The sequence below is a fragment of the Anser anser genome (genome assembly GCF_964211835.1).
Source record: "Anser anser genome assembly, chromosome: 5".
Lineage (NCBI taxonomy): Eukaryota > Metazoa > Chordata > Aves > Anseriformes > Anatidae > Anser > Anser anser.
In genome coordinates, this window is record NC_139725.1 from 26,276,472 (window position 1) to 26,297,253 (window position 20,782).

The 20,782-nt window shown below is 38.2% G+C and overlaps 1 protein-coding gene across 9 annotated transcripts in view; it reads right to left on the bottom strand.

Moving 5' to 3' along the window:
- The window catches only part of MEIS2 (Meis homeobox 2), a 172,654-nt gene that overhangs the window by 137,358 nt on the left and 14,514 nt on the right, over positions 1-20,782 (bottom strand). For all 9 annotated transcript variants that reach the window (XM_083838768.1, XM_083838760.1, XM_083838762.1 and 6 more), the window contains exon 7: positions 18,698-18,812. In XM_083838768.1, the coding sequence (XP_083694894.1) occupies positions 18,698-18,812 (115 nt within the window). The remainder of the gene's footprint in view (positions 1-18,697; positions 18,813-20,782) is intronic.

Sequence of the window (20,782 nt, forward strand, 5' to 3'; positions counted from 1 at the left end):
TTTAACAGTAAAGTAAGACAGACATGGCTGGAATGTTACACATGGGGAAACACAGCTACAGATATTCCAAATTACTCAATCTAATCGTAAGCAGTAGAATCTTAAGGGCACTGGGAATTTCTAGAAGAATTAAGCATTTTGTGTTGTAAAAAGCTCAATTAAATACCCTCAGAAACTGAGCTGAGGTTCTTTCAGAACTGTCTGCAATGTATAGTCCTTCCAAATGCTTCCTGCTTGCCTTTCCAGGCATCATTTTTCTGCTTATTCCTTTAACCACTGAACCTCTGGAAAGCACACTTTCAAAAATGCCCTTCAGTACTTTCATACCTCTTATTTCACACAGTTGGCCATCTTGAATTAATGGGAGTCAATGAAGACACATGCTCTTAAAAATGACTGCAGCTTCGTTGGTCTAATCTACAAACTTTAAAGACCTTAGTTTTATGAGCTTTCCTCGGGGTAGGTATTTCAATGTTCTGAAAACAGGGTTATGGACTGTTAAGTTAAGCACATGTTCTGCATCAACATTTTAGTTTCAGCAGGTTATTTGGTGCCAAGTTTGCCAGTTAGTATCATCAATCCCAAAATATGTGCATATTTGTTTTAACAGGTGTTTTGAGAACAGCACAGGACAGGAGAAAAGCACTGTTAATATCTTTGTTTAGTATCTACTCTTAATTCTAAGAACTCCCTTACCCTTCCCCCCAAAATATTAAAAAAATTCACCTAAGGTATTTAAGATGCAAAGAAATGTAACTGAAAAGCAGTGCAAATTAATACTGCTGTTATTTGACTGTTCTTATGATTTGTCTGCTCATTTCTATCATACATTTGAGCAACCTGGTCTAGTGGAAGGTGCTCCTGCCCATGGAAGGGGGGTTGAAACTGGATGATTTTTAAGGTTCCTTCCAACACAAACCCTTCTGTGATTCTGGGATTTCTAATATGACAATCGCAGATCTGGGTTTAGATATGCTGTGACCCACCTACTCAAAGAACACCACCTTTTACTGCACTAGTAGCGTTAACTGTAGAAAAGTAAGGCTGAGGCAAAGCCAAATAAAAAAAAACTTTTGATAATGAAATATAATCAGGGACTTTCACATAGTCTGTTCTTCTGAAGACCATTTGTTAGCATTAGCATTTGCATTAGAAGATATATTGGGAAAAGAAAGAAAAGCAATCTAAAAACAAAATAGGCTTACCCACATCAGTCATTCCACAGAACCAAAATAATAGTTTGCTCTTAAAAATTAATAGTAGTGAAACATAACAATAAGATGTATACACACGCACACACACTGTCACATTTGTGGGTCAGTAGAGATCATGCATCACGATTTTCACAAAATCCACACGCACATACACACACTTCTTGCAGGTGTTATCTCAGACTTGGTCTGCTGAGAAGTGAAGTGAATCCCCACAGCGACGTTTGAAGGTTTAAAAGCTCAGTTTTTTGTTTCTAAATGCCTATGAAAACATTGCCTGTGCTCAGAGGCCTTTTAAAACAAAACCAAAGCTTTTAAAGCTTCAAAAGCGGTCATGGGAATTTGCTCATCAGGAGGGAATCCTAAATGAAGGCCAAGATTCAGTGGATTCCCCTGGACGTGACAAAAGCCATAGCCTGTCTGCAGACCTACTGTTTCTCATAGCAGATGAAGGCTGATTCAAGCAAAATTTGACAAATCTTTGTCCATGCCCCAGATTTTACAAAATTCACTTTTTAAAAGATTTAATCCTCCCCAGCTATGTCCTACTATTTTCTCTACCATACCATACAAACAAATAAAACAAAAAACACAACAACAAAACCCCACACCTTTATGGAAACTTAATGTAACTAATAGAGAGATCCCCTCCTCCCTCACCAAAGTCATCAACTTAAAGAAAAAAAAAAAACAACAACAAAGCTAAGGTTAGAACTACTATTGTTATAACCTCAAATACATATAAGACAGGAAGGAAACCAAATGACAGTTGCTTTTTAATATGTGAGAGATGATTTACAGAGGAAATATTCTAATGCTATGTTAAAGGCCTAAATGAGTTTGAAAAATCTTTTTTTTTTTTGAGATGTCAATATTTCATATCCATAGCAGTCTTAAAAAAGGTACTAGGTATGAAATTGTTTAAGGGACTACTATAAAAAGGCAGAAAAAGTAACATATGAGTAGAACAAAGCTTCTGAGTCAGGTATTTAAACCATAAAAGCTTGGTAGAAATGAAAAGTCTTTCTTCTGAATGTGAGAGATACAGCTTGTATTCAGCATTAAGGTGAAGCACACAAGCAAAAATCGACAGTTTTGCCTGAATTTAACCACAGCATTCCTGCCCAAAGTGTAGCTGACATTCTCCCTTCTCTTTTGGAGGAGATCATCTCATTTTGCCATACAAGTTACACCCCACTTCCATTAAATACAACAGCCAATGCAAGAGTAGTTAATGAACATTGAGAAGGCAAAGGAGCAGAGGGCATTGTGTGTTTTTTGTGTTCAGAAGCAATATCCTTCTCAAATGATCTAAAATAAAATGTAGCATGTTATCACAGACAGCTGTTTGCCAGAAGACCAGAACAGAAAACTGATACATGGATCTTCCACTGGACATCTGGACACGCATGGGTCTACCCCGCTCCTTACAGCCACAGCTCAAACTAGGAGCCTTACATCCAAGAGCACCACAGAGGCAAGCAAAATAAAAATATAAAATAAAAAAAAAATTAAAAAGCCAGGTCCAAACGAGTTGTTCTCGGGTTTGTCTCAGCTGGAGGGTGCTCTCTGCATAGCTTACAAATTATGCACTAGACAAGTTCTCAGTCTCAAGAACAACTGAACCTTACAAGGAAATTCTCTAAGGAAGCATGCAAAATGTTTATATGTGAATAAACAAGGAAAAAAATATGTATATATATATACACACATCCCTGGTAAGAACATAAGTATCTCTTCTGAGCTCATGTAAGGTAGTCAGAGAAAATAACATGAAATACAAACTCAAATCTATATTCTCTGATTATATGAAGACAAATTATATAGAGATAAGATTATTTTTTTTTTCTGCACAGGCACACGAAGATTGAATCAATTCTGCTTTCAAATATACAGACTGCACTCCCATCAACTCCCACTGAAGTCAGAATTTGACCTACTGTGTACTTTACATTCACATCAGTGAAGTTGGTAAGAATGCAGAAAATTGCTTTAGAAACATATAAAATTCATTACTAGTTCTAAAATAAAAGGACAGCTTATTTCTTTTAAACAAACCAGATTGATAGCCATTTGGAAGAGCTTAAAGGAGGGTTAATTGGCATACAGTAAACCTGAATTCTGACAGTGTGGACTTCGAGCTAAAATGAAATTCTCTTTGGTGGTCCTAGGACTGTAGGATTAGTTTACAAGAAAGCAGAGAGGGGTTTGAAACCAAACTCTGAATGTCACTGATGAATTACCAGATTAGAAAGGTCTGACTATGAAACATGTAACTGCCCAAATTCAGAATCAGAAGAGAAAACAAACCAAAAAAGGGGCAAATCTGCAGCTGAGCCTGAGTTATAGATTAATAGAATGAATGAATAATTAAAAAAAAAGAGAAAGAAAAAAGAAGAAAAGCAATAAAGCCCTTCTTTCATAAGAATCTTGCTCATAGACAGAACTTTATGGCAAAGTATGGTCAAAGCTGCAAATAAGAATAATAAGATCTAGCTCAGGAAAATAATTAAGACAACCAATTCACAACTAAACAAAAGTGTATCATCTATAATTGCAGATATGCATGGCAGAAAATTTTTATCAGCTACATCTAACTCAAGGTCACTAAAGGAAGTTTGTGAACTTAGGGAAATTCAGATATGGTCCCTTAATCACACTGAAAGAAAGCAATAAAATAATCAAAACAAAAAAATACTCAATATGAAGATAATCTTTGTTTTTTTGTTTGTTTTGTTTTTAATGGAAAACTGCATTATTGCTTCTCTCTTGAACTGAAGTATAAGTGCTGCAGTCATCTTTGTACATGAAAAGGTACCAAGTTGTAAAGTCAGCTGAGATGCTAGCACAGATCGGCTTATTTGTTTCTGTAAAACGAAAGATGGCTAAATGCATTAAGCATTTTGGTAATTTCTAAATCAAAAAATAAACAAGTAATACTTTAAACTTAAGGGAATCTACTATTTTAGGCAAAATGGGTAAAGCACTGTTGAAGAAAAGCAAGACTATTAAGAAGCATTAGACTTAATTAATGCTTTGTTTTATCTGGAAAAATATGTCTAAATTTAACACACACACACACCAAAAAAAAAAAAATTAACCAGGAACCTTTTCTTACTCAAACACACTTTCACATAGTAACAGATGTTTTGCACAGAAGAAATTAAGCGTCTGAATACACAAAATGAATCTTAAGTGTATGGACTCAGAAGCACGTGAAATTTAATCAAAGTCTAATAAGTTAGAACAAACAAAACTTACTAGCTTTCTCTTTAAGGAAAACATTTGTAGTTTAGGAATGGAATGAAAAAGCCTATAGAAAACATAATTAGGAACTTTTTCTGTAAGTAATTTTTGAGAAGGAACTCCCAGTATTCACATGTATTATGTAACCAAAATGCTTACAGAGCACAGGATTCCAAGAGTGTCTTTCAGCTGGATTTGTATGGATTTTGTATTTTCACATTTGTATGAACTACCTGCTTCCTAGTAAGTGTTATTTCACCACTGAAGCACAAATCCTGCAAAGGCTGAGATGGTCAATATTAACTCTACTGCGAGCCTCTTTATTTTCAATATGAGGACTTGCAGTACATGAAGTTAAGCAATGTGTAAGTCCTTGCCAGACTGAGGTCCTACTTTGGTTGTTGTAGGCACTTCTAAAAATGGAAGGTATATGCCGATGTTTGACTAAAATTATTTGCCATCTCCAAAATGCTAATTCCTTCATTTAAACCGTTAACAAGTGACAAGTCATAGTCTGTACTTCAGTTTAACTCTGAGAAATAGAAATAAAAATAAAAGGTAGTAACAAAGAAATGATAAAAAGCTTGTAGCCTTTTGACTGTAGAGAAGGCACAGGGCTTTAATAATTTTCTCAAGGCAGTGAACTGACAGTAGAAATTACACTCATTAAGTTTTCCATGTTCTGTGAACTATTTTTCATTTTAAACAGCTTTCTTTACAATCTGATAGCATAAAAATAAGAAAAGTAACTGTTTTGCCCTGAAATAAAAAAATATTTGCCTCCCTTTTTATGTTTAGCAAGAAATTGTCTGATATGAAGCATTTGGAAGACTGAAAGAATGCTTGGGCATGAGGTCGATGCACAGCATACCTAGATGTTTTAAACAATTGAATTATTTACCCAGCTGGCTAGGAATTCATGAATACCACGTGATGTAATCAGGTCAAAACAATTATTATTGTATCAGGGAAACACTCGGGAGCACTGCTTCAGCACCAGGACCTCAATGCATTAGATACCGCATGAATAAAGGAGAAGGACAATCCCTCTCTTTTTTTTTTTTTCTCCTGTTTTACTGGCAGAAGCCCAATGTAGCTCCATTGATTTCAGATGTATTAGCAAGAAAGGGCCTGATCCAAAGCTCACTGAAGTCAACCAAAATCTTTCTGTTGATTTAACAGGCTTTGGATTAGTCCCTAAATAAGAACAGATTTGGACTCAGCTAAAGGATTTCACTTAAGCCCTATGCTTGTTCAAGCATCTAGTAGGAGCTAAGAGAACACTGCAGTCCTACTGAGTAGGAGTCTGTGTTCATCTTGAACTGTCCCCTTTAACAGATGTATAGGGTCAGGAGTTCCACGAAATGGAGAGCCGTCAGTAAGTGGTAAATCTGAGGTGGGAGGAATTAGGAAGGAAGCTCCAAGCTGAAAAACTCTGATTTGTGCTATTTAAGCAATGTTCCATCCTCTTTAGGCAGGAGTGTAAAATTAGACAGGGAATTCATGCGAATTTTTGAATTTTACGCTCGTAAATAATTTAAAAGCTTAGCACTAAGTCCTGCAATAAAATTCTATGCTTGTATTTGCTATATTCACTTCTGCTGAACTCTCTGCCAGTGGGGTCTGCCTTAAATCTAGGTATGACCAACTCACAGCTGCATATCAAGAAGCCCAAGGAAAGTTTAAACAAATGTAATTGCTTAAACAAGTGTAGCCACAATAAGCTGGTGGGCGTAATGCAAGATTATAAGGAGAAGAGTCCTCTTTACTTACTTAAGAATTAAATGCAGGGATTGCTAAAAATGTCATGGTACAAATCACATCTTAATAGAGAATTTGCTGAATTCCCCTTACTCACTCTCTTGGCTACACCACCAGTCCTTGTCAGTTACAGCAAGTGCTCTGTTTGTACAAGATAGCAGAAGACCCCAAACATAGCCCGTGAATGAGGAATGTATAGTACCAAGAGTATACACAGGTAACCATCCATAACATAATTTGAGCTCTTTCAACAAGTTATGCAGCCTGTAGTCTAGGCTAGTTTGTGTAAGCTCAAGTATCTGGGGTTTGCAATGGACTTGAGAGTTGGAGCAGCTGGGAAGTCAGGGGAACACAGGGAAACCACTTTGTCTCACTCTTTCCTGTGCCGACTGCACTGGCTGTAGGCAGGAACACCTGGGCCATCATACCACTTTGCCACCTGATAATTTCCCTTTGTTTGCTCCTAATGCTGTGATAAAGGTGACTTCACATACAACCCAAAGACAGCTGAGCATTAGAGCTGTCACTTAAAAGCCACCCATATGTAAGAGTAGAAAACGAATCATTTACTTTCTCCAGATCCATACATACCTGTATGCAAGGTGAGTTACTATATAAAGTACAATCAAATAGCAGCAGTCAAATTCCTTAAAGGTAATTTCAAGTTTACTGCATAAGTAAATTATCTCCCACTGATGTGAAACAGTATTTCAAAAAATGAACTGAAATAAAAACATAAATATATTTTCCTCTAAAACTCAACTAAACATGTAAAAACTCTAGAGGAAAAAAGTAATTCAAAACTTTCATAAGCAAATAAAAAAGCTGGTGTTTTACTATTTGTCCCTTAAAATGTAAGGCATGATGAAATTTTGATCAGAAATATTAGGAAGAATTAAGCCTCATAGCTGTCGTTCTGCAGAACTTGTGTGTCTTAGTGGCAGTACTTTCTATGTGAATTGACCAAAAACAAAGAGTTTTTTTGTGTGTGTTTATGTTCATGTATGTTTTTAAACATAGAAGAATAATGTTTTGCTTTTGTTTATGTGGATGTGATTGACTCAAATTCTGTATATGTGAAAGCAGTAGCACCTCTACTATTGCTACTGATTTCCACACATGATGGATCAGGCTCTGAAGAGAACAGTGCCTTCCTCTTCAGCCCTCTGGGCAGGAAGAACTGCTTTCAACTGATTCTTACTGCCTCCTTTCAAACCTTTTGTGGAAAGTCCACCACTGGCCCATAAACAAAAGACAGATCTTAGGTCCTATGAGCAGGACTCCTGGTCAGTGTATTTTGAAATGTTATTCTAAGTTCTGTGGAAAACCAAGTGACTAAATTTAGACTGGTATGTTTGTTAAGACTAAAAGCAATAATAATAATAAAATAGTTACACAAAATATTTTAAATCCCCCTCCACCCTCCAGCAAAATGGAAAATGGATACTTGGTTTTTCATAGTTAACAAAAAACTCCAAATATAAAGCATACTACTTATGATACCTCTGCCAATTCTGATGCCTTAAGCCTTCATTCTTAGCCACCACTGCCTGCGTACATGCTGAAAGCTCTTAGGCAACAGAGCAGGGGGTATGCTAGATCTTCTCATGCCAGGATAAGAAAAATCAATGTCCGTGTTTAAAAGACAGAACTACTGATGTGCAAGGTCACTAAACATCACAACCTGTTCTCTAGCTCTAGAGCAGTAAGGAAATCCTTGAGGAAGAAAGAAATATCATGCATTGCACAATCTTGTTCTAAGCCAATATTACCCTTGGATCCCTAACACCTAAATGGCAATAAATCAAGTATTCCTTGGTCTATGTTTACTGTACTTGTTTGTGGGGAGAAAATAATTAAAAAAAGAAAAAAAGGAAAAGGAAGATATACATGTAATGATAGAATATTTTTTAAAACATTGGAAGTATCACTTTAGACTTCTCATGTTTATATAAATATCATTTAGAAATTGATGACATGATCCATGTCATCTTTCATTACTTACTTAAGTCTTATTACTTTAAAAAAATATATGAATTTAAAGATCATGATCACTTCATTCACCTCTTTTCACCTTTGTTGAAAAAAGAGGAAGTTTTAAAATAAACAATACAATTTACAAATACAGTATATACAGTGCTGCTATTATGAAATTGATAAAAGACAATACTAGAACATACTTTAATTTTCTACATAACCCTGCATTCCTAGACTATAAGAGCAGTCCATTGCTCAACAGATGAACAGATGACCAATTCATAACATTCGTGCAACATTTAATTATGCTTGTGCCCATTGTACAGATGAGGAAGAAAACACAACAGAGAGCAACTTACACAGGGCCCTACTGGATTCAGTTCTGCAGATAGCTGCTCCTGAGCAGATATCCATATCCTTACCTCATGGCAACAAAATGAGGAAATACAGGCAGGGCACCGAAATAACAGATGTCTTCCTGGTGATCATGCTTGTTCTTTGGATCAGGCCTGCAGCTAGCAAGGCAGTTAAGGCTGCAGGCACATACAACTAGCTATACTGCTCTCTTGTAGTTCCCATAACACCACGTGCTAATTTAGACCAGAAAGCTGCAAGTCTAAGTTTCTACATGCATTTTCACATGTAGATTTTTATTCTTGTAAAGACTTTTGAACATTCATTCACATCTTTCGCTGTATGCGTGAAGATTTACGCAAGCTAGTGTAGTAGAAAATGCTGGTTAAAATGGTAAGCATTTATTTTGAAGAAGATATCATAAATCTTTAGCTAGTGATCTGATTTTAAAAATACTCAGCCTATCAAGGCTTATGTGTAGATCACTTGATTTTCAGTGAATGAAAAACCTGCCTGAGAGATACAATCATTTAAGTGAAGAACGGAGAAGCTAGAAAGTTGGAGAAATTACTCACTTCAGCCTATAGAAAGCTTCCTGCAACCTCAGCTCAAATTTAACAGTCTTTAATACCAGTTACGTAAGGAATCATACAGCAAGTTTGAGAAAGAAGAAATTATATTTAGACCTCAGACTTAGGTTGATTGGTACCCTGTGATAAGTCACTTAAATGAGAAGTAATTGTATAGTTAAAAACAAGCTTTTGTAGTCATTTAAAATCAGATTGATTTGAAAATTTAGAACTATGAACAAAGATGTCACACCACATTACGAGACAACTAAAAATGGCCGTCAGATTTCTTTCACCTGTTCTTCTTCCACAGATATAAAACATCCTTAGATGCCGGAGCAATTGCAGAATGGTTATCACAGGCAAAGTAAAGACAGTAAGACAAAAGGCACACGTATTACAATGTGTAGTGCCATAATGCAGTGTTTGATACTCCAGAGGGCCTTCAACAAGTACTGTACAGCCAAAAATCAATTGAAAATCAGCATGATAACAGAGCATGAGTTGCCCTGTAATAGCCTTAAGACCCCCAAGGCTATGTGGGTCCCTTTCATCTGCCACACAGTTCTGATGCCGGGGGAGCCTCGCTCCCCCCCCCCCCCGCCCCAGCACTCCGGACACATCTGCAGCTTTTACCTATTGCTTTCACCTTGTACAGTAAGGAGAGCTGACAGCATCGGTAGGTCTTTTTAGATTTCAAAAGTGGAATTTTATTTTTCTTGGCATAGGTTTGGAGGCTTTATTTGTTTATTTTAAATAAATTTCTCATTTAAGTAAACCTGCTGATTTTGGACTGGGGTCTCAGTACGAAGCTGATCCTGATACTGCATACACAGAGGTGACTCCTCTGTGGTTTTTAGCAAAGTAAAACTCAGGAAGCAAGAGAAAGAAACACTGTTCAATTCCATGCAAATTGCTATGTACGCAACAAAGCGGGCCTACAAATATTTCACTCATATGGTAGGTTTAATTTCAATATTTCTTTAATTACTTTCCAACAATGTCTGGTTTCTGTTGAATTTACGCTAGTACTTGGCATTTGGTGCAACCCCAAAAAGATAAGATACATATGTCCCCTATTCACAGTCTTGGCATTTTTACCTTAACTCAGACATTGAAGTGATTGGTTTGAGAAATTACCTTGCTGATTAGCTGGGTTTTCTGGTAAATATATAGCATTAATCCTTAAATTCTGAATATGACATAAGGTATACAAATGTTCTGTCTGACTCAACAGCAACATATCACGGCTTAAGGAGGACATGTATGCTGATCTCTGCGAGTGAGGAAAGAGCTAATTGGGAGTTAGATTCAGTGTGATTATCAGCTTGTTTATGATAAGGGAGTACTCTTCTGAATAGCACTGTAAATTCATCCCTGATTGTGGTGTTAAACCACAGCTCATTCCCCCTCCCTCTCCTTTTTGTTTGCTTAGAAGGGGCTTTAAACTATTTTCAGCAGATGACAGTGTCATGCTTTGATTTTCTTCAGCCTTAAAAAATAAATCAGCCACATGAGCCTGATGTCAAATTTCACTTTCTAATAGCAGAAAGACACATTTTAAGTGTTTACTATAAGAACACATTTGGGTAATTTTTCCCCATGTCATTATGAACATTAGACTGACCCAATTAATATGAAATGTTTCTATGCTGCTGGAACAGACCGTGTTACAGAAAGAGCCATTTGCACAACCTGTTCATGATTATGGGCCATAAGGACACAAAGATGGCATAGACATTTGTGGACCATCTGAATTCTTACAGGGGAAGGGAGGGGGGGAAAAAAGGGAAAAAAAGAGATGATGTTAGCCGACTGTTGTGGGTCATGTTTTTTAATCCAGAGTATTGGACATGTAACACAGCAACAAGAGCTGATCATTTTGTTTAATCACCTTTTGGATCTTTGCCAGATGGTCTCTATTGAGAGCGCTGCAAACAGAGAGAGATGAACTGCGTCTAACATGCCACTAGAGCTTTCCCGTAAATGTCTGAGAACTGAATCCAACAAGAATTTAGTCTCAGAGCAGAAAGGGATACATTTAAAAACTATGTGCATTAACTATACTTTTCCCCATAGAATCCTCACTTGGCATGAATAATTTACCCACTCTTATGCTAATGGGATCATGAAAGTATCCCTGTGTCTTTAGTGCAGCTATTCTCAGCTTTCAGTAATTACCCCACCCAGTGAAAATAACATGGCTTCTGCAGACAAGCGGCCCACTCCTACCTGGCAATTAGAAAGATCATGGCTGACACTGGAGCGGTCCAGAAATGGACAGGCAAGCTCCAGCAGCCTGAGGAGGCGTCTAAAAACATTAGAAGTGCTCCACTGTGAACATTTCCATAGCTACTCACAATCAACACGGAGAGAGCAGCTCCTGTACAGGTACTTTTTATTTATTAAGGGTGGCAGAAGACTTTAACATACTGCCCGTGCACAGTAATATTAAGGAACAGCAACACTCCTTGGTCATCAACAGTAAAAAGGAAAAAAGAAAAAAAGTTTTTTGTTTTTAAATTAGTGCCATCTTGTTAAACAAGATGGAGAGAATTGCTAAGTCAATTAATGAGCGCCTTTCTCTATCTTAGAATTTTATCAGCTACACAAAGGAAAATTCTACACTACTTCATTTGCAGAAAAGTTTTTAAAAACCTCATTACAAAGAGCTAGGCTTTGACCTCTGTCCATAGCACTCTTTGCTAGGTAGTTCACTGTGTAAAAATTATCAGGCTAAAACATCTGGGAAAGAAAGCTATGAAACAGCAGGGAACGTGGCTGGTTTATTGTTTATCTTTTGTTTATGAGGCAGTATTCAAGTTTAATTACTACTCTAAATTAAACTCTAACAGGCATCAGGAGACATCCCTTTACACGACTAAGTTAAAAAAAAATCCAGAGATTCCAACCCTAGATCTTTCAAATAAGTTGGCACATATAGGAAGAAATTAGTCAGTCTGTAACAACACAGGAAGACATTTAAGCACTTGCTACTGTATGTTCGAATGCATTGCATTATGAAACCATTAATATTGTAACAAGCATACAATTATAATTTAGCAAATGGGATGTTATCTAACATTCGGAGGCAAATTGGGTTAGGCTGAGTAGGATCTGAGAGGGAAAGAGTAGCCTAAGGGGGAATCCTACCTTTTCCATTTTGAAATACAAATATATAAACAAATATATATAAATATATACATAAACACACACATTTGAAAAACAGCAACATTAAGTCAGAGGCAAACATCTCAACAGTAACAATCTCTTAAGTTATTTTCTCTGAACATTTGTGCATACAAGGGAGGAAAGAGTCCACTGCATTTACCACATGACTAAGGGACCAGTTTTAGATGAACTTAGCTGTAGGAAAAAATAAAAGTTGAAAGGAACTAGCAAAAGATTATTCCAGATGGCATCTGTCATATTGTATTTAGGGTTATTTTAAAGAGATTACTGCCACTATGAAAACATTCCATTGACAGAGTTTTCCTGGGCTGCATTTGAAACCCCTGCACAACACATTCAAAAATGGAAGTAAATGTTTTCTAATGCTTATATGTTGATAGAGGGTTTTATTGTATATACCTAAATATAAATAGAACTTCATGGATTAAAAATTAAGAGGTGAGGATGCTAAATACATGTATAATATTTTTAAATCCCCCACACCCTAAGCTTTAATTTAATAAACGGTGAGGAATCTGCAGCTCCCACCAGCCTGATTATTAGAAAACAGTATAGCGAAGCGAAGATTCACTATGAAATTTTACTGCTACTTACTGAATAGTGAGTAGGGACATAAATGTTTCCACAACCCACCAATCTAACAAAAACTGCAAGAAGCTGTATTTGTTCATGCAATAGAAGGAAAGAAAAGAAAGGATGGGAGGATACTAAAATGTGACTATATTTAGCTAAGCTGGTTCTGGCATCATTATGGTTAATGTGCATGTGGTGTGCAGTGTGAGCTCAGCAGTTACTGGGCCAACTGTCTCAGTATTTCTGGGAATTCTGCCTATTCACAGTGCAGGGATTGTTCAATTGCTGCAAAATGTACAAAATGAATTTTACAAAAATGAATTGTAAGGAAGGCCCCATTACAACGATTTTACAGCAAAGATGTCAACATCAATTTTTCTTTCATGCATAGCTAATGATTAAAACAGCATATTCCATTTGCCTAAGACAATTTATTTCATATTGGCACATCAAAATATTGAAATACAAAGTTATCTTTACTCTACCCTGATTATTCATTGCTACTGAACCCACACCATTGTTCAAACCATGAAAAAATAAAACAAACTTGGCAAGAAATACTTAAAACAAAGGCTCATCAATATTCTCCAATTTGTCAACATCTCAATTACAGCAATGGAAAAAAATGTAAATTTCATGTGCTTTGAACACTAAGGGGTCTATTCTTCTGTCAGTGCACATGCGTAACTCCCATCACCATTAATGGGAATTACTCATACATATCAACACAAGGACGGGCCCCTCAAACTTGAAAGGAAAAGATGAATTAATAAGGGCTACTCTCTTCCTGTATCTTCCTCAGCTGAAAAAACTCATTGTTCTTTAAGAGTTTTTCATACTTCATACAGTTCACCTTCATGAGAGCTATGCCTTCTGAAATAATGCATCTCCAGTGAAGCATTATTCATTAGGAAGTTTGATTTTTCACAGTCTGGATATTTGGACCTTTCTATAAGGAAATTTCTTTCTTACAAAAGACAGTTCTCTTCTAGTAAAACTGTGCCCTATAGGTTTACATATAAAAATACAAAGAAATAGTAATATATTCCAAATCCTTATAATGAATATGCATGCTAGCTAGCCTCAGCAGGCTCACCTATACATACAGGAAAAAAAAGTTGTAGTATTACTTTTAGTATATTAAACTTCCAAGACTTCATATGAATATGTTAATTCTTCTTATTAAAATTATTTATTATTATTGTTGTTGTTACCCCTCTCTCTCTCTTTTTTCCTTTTCTGCCTGTTAGAGTTTGGTTCAAAGCTTTATGTGGTTTTAATGCCTGAGGGCCTGTCCTGTTATTATGAGCTACTTTCATAAATTTGTGTATTACATAAAGATATAAGTAAGAAATATACCATCTAATTTTTCCAACATGCATCAACCCAGAGGCATAACCTAGGACTAATGCATGTGATTTCAGCTAGCATCTGACTTTGCCATGAACCTGATATTGAGCCTTTGCCACAGAAAACTACTGTGGACAAATCTGTGGGTCAAACATCACGCTATCACAAAAATGGCTCAAAACTCCTTTAAGATATTGGCCTAGATAGTAGTCCTCAGATATTGTATATAAAAGATCCTCTTCATTCAGCACAAGTAGTTACATGAAAAAAAAGAAAAAAGATGAACTACTTGTACAAAGGCAAACTGGATTTGATGCTCATTTATTACCTTTATTGCTGTATAACCTAGAAGCAGTTTCCTGTCTCTGGCTTCTCACTTACGGTCAAGTTTATCACCCCAGGCCTAATCCTAAAAGGTGCTGAACTTCCTGAAAGGTCCTGAAAAACCACAGCCTCCATCTGACTTCACTGGATCAGGCCCTTTTGGTGACTGAACTAAGAATCTGACAAATCAGGTATACAGTCCTGGTATCATAAAGTATGAAACCGAAACTATTCCCTGGTGCTTTCCTGTAGACCACATGTTTTTAAACCTTAAAAAGATTTATTTCCCACTTTTCATGCATAATCTGCCATATTCATTATTTGAAATATCCCATAAAGAGATTAAATAGGAATTAAAGTCTGGGAGCGACATATCCATCACCGTGGTACAAACTGATGCAGAACTCTAGAAGTCATTTAGCCTTGCGTGTAAGGGCCTTTTTCACTTTGTCTCACAGAGAATCAGGAAAATACAATACCCCGAAAGCTTTTCAGATCTGTTTCCCCTCCCCCTCCCCCCCTCCCCAAAGAAGAGGGTGGACGATAAAGCTGCACACACCTTTTAATCTTCCGCTTAGGGTTTTCACACATATATTCCCCGACAAAAACCCCAGGGTCTTCTCTCTCTCCACCCCTTCTCTCAGCCCCTTTCCTGCCATCTCCCTTGCTATAACTCAGCTAACCCAACAGAACCAGTCAGTTTTAAATTTCAGTTGGGACCCCGGTGACCTGTTAATGAATCTACAGAGAGGAGAAAAACTCACAGTGTTGAGTTATGCCTGGTGTTGCTAGCTGACTTGGAGTCAGAAATGCTTGAAGCGTTAACGTAATTGCAAGAATGTGAAAAATGAAGCGTTGGGCTCCTGAGCAAAGCAAAAGGTCAAAGCAAGCCCTACACAAAACAAGTCTCTGGAAGATGGCCTCATTAGACCATTAAATCAGCTTCTCCTTTTTCTCCTCTGTAAGATGTTTAGAGTATTTTATTTTTATTATTGGATATATTTAACTCTTTCTCTTTCCAGGACAGGGGGAAAGAGAATCATACCTACTACATAATTACTGATCTCTAAAATATTATTACATGGCATTGATCTGCATTTGTGGATCTGAACTGGGATAAAGTCAATAAATGCTTGGTAGATTACAGGTCACTAGTACTTAGGTTTGTTAGATGATCAATATGTTGTATAGCTTTGTTTTCTGTTGAACAGGTGAGGTGACATGTTAAGAACAACATAGACACTCACCACTAATAAAATTAGGATAATCTTTCAACATTTACTGCCTGAAGGCCTTTTCCTTAACCCTGTCAATGCCAGTGTGTTTCTGATATCAAACATTGACTAAATTAACCCTTTTGGTGCCAAAATGGCAGTCATGCACTGTCATGAAGAAACTGTCCTCCACAAGCAGCCAAAACGCCTACAGCTTTTTTGGTTCCAAGTTCAGGAATTATGGATGGATTATTTTATGTAATAGATCTGTTTTTGCAGACTTTCTCCGCATGAGGTAATGTCATCACTCACCCATCTCACTTCCATCTCCTAAAAATCATGAGCTGTATGTCATAGACTTAAGGCAAAAGCAGAGACACATGGAAACAGAGCTCCCAAGAGCCAGAAGAGACTGAGTCTAGTTTGAATCAATCTCTGCTGCCACCAGGCATCAGTGGAAAAGCCCAAAGGTTGCTAATGTAACCTAAGACTCATTACTGAGTTCCCATTCCCAAGAAATCCTCTGGGGCAAGTGGAATACAACACTGGAGGAAGGTCTTAATGAAACCACAGGGAAACCAAGCTGACCCAAACAAGTAGCTATGCCAGAACAGCCCAAGAGGGCATTCCACCAGCCTTAGGAATGGCTGGGACAGATTCCCTGCCAGTTCAGCAGTGATAAAGTAGACCCTGCCCCCCTCAAGGAACTGTAGGGAAAATTCAGTACAGATCTCTGCACTAGGCCTCCCTCTTTCTAGTCTTTCCCAGGGTTGAGGGAGGAAGAACAATCCAAAGCTGTCTCCAATGGGAATTTTGCCTGCACTGTACGATCATACATCTTTCAGCTGCCAGCAGCTGAGAGGAATGCTGATTTGCCACTGGACGACTGCTTCCTTTTAAAAGGCCCAACCGAGTACAAAGGGAAGCGTAAGAGCGATGTTTCACTCTGCTAGACCAGGCAACACTGGTGACGGATTTGGCCCTTCAGCAACCGTTCATCTTCTGCAGATGTAAGCATAACAGGTTTAAGTCCTATATATTGCCAGGAACCTCAGTTTCCAATGAGAAGGTCACGTAGTTGTAATCAACTGCTTTTTCTCATGCTTAGGAATATTTCTCCTGCACTCTGATTTACACGGCAAAAGATCGGACTGCCTAGTGAAATGCAAGGTCCCTGGATGTCACTACAAGGGATCCCTTTACATCAAGGTATAGCTTGATGAAAAAACGCTTTTAGTTTATAAGGTTTGCTGGGACAGAGTAGAGATATAGGCCTGAGCAAATTTCTTACCTAGGGGTGGAATGACCACAGTCACAGGTGACTCAGAAGAATCATTTTTAAGTACATAAATGATCTTCTGCTATGTCAAATATCCTAACCACAGTACAAAGTGTAAACACTTCATCAACAGTAAAGCCTATGGCCAGCTGTAATGCTGGTTTGCTGCTTATCAGTCAGGCTCTCCCTTTCAGGAGCCACTGAACTGCAAGAGCTCATGCTGGACCTTGTGTCAGGCACACAGAAAAGTCCTGAGTGACTCACGTTGGACACGGATCACGCCCTGTGCCATGGCAGCAGAGACTACTAGTGCATAAACAAGTCGTACAAATAGGAGACAAACCCAAACCGCTACACCAGAGACAAACTTTGCAGGTTGCTAGAGCCACAGGGGGTGGGACACCAGACCGTGAGAAAGAGGAGAGGCTCCAGCTCTGTGCCAGGCAGCGGCCACGTGAGAGACGTGAAATGGCGCATCAGCTCAGCCGCCTCAGCGTGGCACCAAGCCATGTTCCGCGGCGGAAGCTCCCTGCAGCGTGAAGCCGACAGCAACAGCAGCAAGTAGCCTTGAAGGCTGCTCTGCTCCCCAGTCTGGGATCCTGCATGGCTAGCTGGATCATGGGTTTGTCGTTTGGCTGTGCTGGGTACACGTGACCACCAAGTGAGGGGAAAAGCAGTGGCAAAACATTGCAGATGTGGGAGGTGGAGGGAGCATATCATAAAGCGTAATAAAGGTAGTGTCGCACTTGCTAGCTGAGGCATAGCATGACAACAAAGAAATAAGAATGGAGCCCACCATAAACTTTGTTCTTAAAAATCACAATTCTGAGTCAGGTTCCAAGAGTGGCAGTAGACCATCTTTACCCCACTCTTTAGCACTTGAGGCTTGAATCTCATACCTTCTGGAGCCACTTACATTTCTAACATGTGAGTGTAAAACACAATCATATCAAGATGACAGCCTTTGACACTCACTCAGCATGGATGCAGATGACCACACACAAGGTGCAATGCAGTAGGAAATAAAAAAAAATAAAATAATAATCAAAACTCCTGAAACACAGAGAAGGTCTTCACTGCATAGATATAACAAAGGTTTTGCAGTTCAGGTCTATCTCTACCATTCTGAACTAAGATTTTCGGAAGCAGAAATGAGTCTGTACAAGTAAACATTGCAAGAAACGATTTTCTGTCTAATTTGGGGTTTGCATATACTGCATATAATTTAGCAGCTTGATGATAACTTCATATATGAATCTTTTCCCCAAGTAAAACTACAGGTTAAATTCTCCATCTATAACTCAGCTCAAACAACTGCATCACAGCTGGAGAGTATATCTGTCGTTATATTTACTTACACCGCACAAAAATAAACTGTAGATAACCAAATTTGTAAAGGAATTGGCAGAACTAATCAATTGTTATTACAAAGCTTGTTTGAAGATTAGATATTTCACTTTGAAATAATAATAAAATGTAGCTAAGTGGGTTAAGAAAAGGAAATACCATCTCCCTAAGTTACAGCTGATTATACTGCAAGTCTGCCACTCCATGTTTACTCTAAGGCAGATGTACTGATATAATAAAAAAAGCTGGAGTTATTTTAGTCATGCCTACTTTGCACAGGGAAAAAGTTTGACCTTTTACCTTGCTCGCTGCTGTTGTCTCCACTCTGGGAAGCATGGCCCCCACTGGAGGGCCCCGGTGTGCCTGCCGAGTGCGTTGAGGTTGCATCATCGTGGTCTCTCCAAGATGAAGGATTCTGGTGTCAGAGTGCCAAGGAATTTTTTCCACAGTTCCCATTCCAATAGCAAATGAAGAACAGAAAGAAAACCGGGAGAAGAGGGGAGGAGGGGGGGAAAAGTATACACATTAGCATTTGTGAAATGTGCCAAACACTGATACTGTTTGCACAGTGTAATAATTCTTCAGCAAAGACAAGCAGAGGAGGTACAAAGATTTATTTGGTAAAATAAAGGACAGATTTTTTTTTTTTTAACTTTTCAAAGAGTTATCTGGATTTAATTGTTTTAATAGCACTGCAGAAGAATATTTGATGGGAAAAAATATATATGTTTCTTAATGAGCAACAAGGGGCTGGGGGGAGGACATCAAATGACCTGCACAGCTTATGATACTAGGTGTTCACATGAGGATTGGGCTAGCTGGCCTGTAAACTGCCTCCCCACACTTTGTTTTTCTAGACTGGTGAGAGATGGGAGGGGAGAGGAAGAGGAGGGAAGCTGTTTCAAGAAGTAAAGAATGTGCATGGGAGAGAAAAATGCCCTCCCACCCTACCCTCTCTCTCACCAGTCTGAGTGGTGGAAAAAACTTCAGGCAAATGCAAAGTTGTGGGGAAAAAGCAAGCTGCTTCTGAAAAACATTTTGCCGGGAAGATGCTTCTACCCCCCACCCCCCTAACACACACACACATATTGATATGACACATTTCAAAAGACTTTCTAGCTGTATCACTCTAACAGTTTGCTTACAAGTATTGTCAAGAATAACCACCAGGTGATTACATAAAATAACACGTATAGTGATTTTTATGTAATTCTTTCTACATTACTATGCATAAAACACGACAAAAGAGAACAGATAAGACAGACGTACAAAGTTTGCAAAACTTTGCTAAGTAAGACCTCAACCACTGTACTTCAGTCACATCGTTCATGCTAGCTTTCTAATTTATTGAGTATTGGCTCTCCTGGAGTGAGGAGCTGCTATTTAAAGGGATAAGTGAGGAAAAGTTAATGTTACAGTTTAGCGCTACTTTGTTGAGTGTATTCTCCTCCTGTCCTCCTCCCCTTTCCTGATCATTCCCAATACCCTGCTGTTGCTTAAAGGAAAACAGGAATTCTACTGTACAGGAAGAGCTTTATCAGCACCACATGAAGGCAGGCAAGAGATGGAATTTCCTCTGGCAGAAAAGGAGAGCAAGAACACATGAAACAGATCAGACTAGGGGCTGGACCTGCATTACTCGTCACCTGTATGTGACAACTTAAATCAAGCACACTATAATAATCCCAAACCAAAACAAACAAAAAATATCCCCCGACCTGCAACCCAACTCTCTCAACCCCCATCCCACCCTAATATTGCCCGTTAGGTTTGATTGTGTCCTACATCTGCATTATGAAATAACACTGGGCTATAAAAGCATGAGGAGATCCTGAGAGCAGCAAATGACGAGTACTGATGAATTCTCTGAGCAGGACCAATTCTGACCTCATCTACCCCAATGTGTAGTAGGAATAAGTTCAACAAAATCAACTGATTTACCCATTGTAAAATTCAGTGTAAGTGTGATTGGAATCAGGTCTCAAAATATATATTGAAACATCTCAAAGTAATCTCCTAGAGTTGATTAGTACCACATGCTCTATAGCAACGTAAAATAGAACTGCCAAATAACGTCTTGCTACAAAACCCAGTAACATAAATCTAACGGGCCTGACCCAGATCACAGCAGAGACAAAGGGAAGATCCTCTGACTTCAAAAGGCTGTGAATAAAGCCCTAGGTGACCAAAGGGTAAGAAGGATCCAAATCCCCTTCACCTTACACAAACACACACGTGCATGCATGTATGTGGCTCCACAGCAGGAAGACATAAGCAGAACAGAAGACAGTCCGTGATCTTAAATTCACCTAACCTATCAGCACAACTGACAGCACGATAGCATTTATAGTACAAAACCACCGCCCTTCCAAAACCTGTAAGACC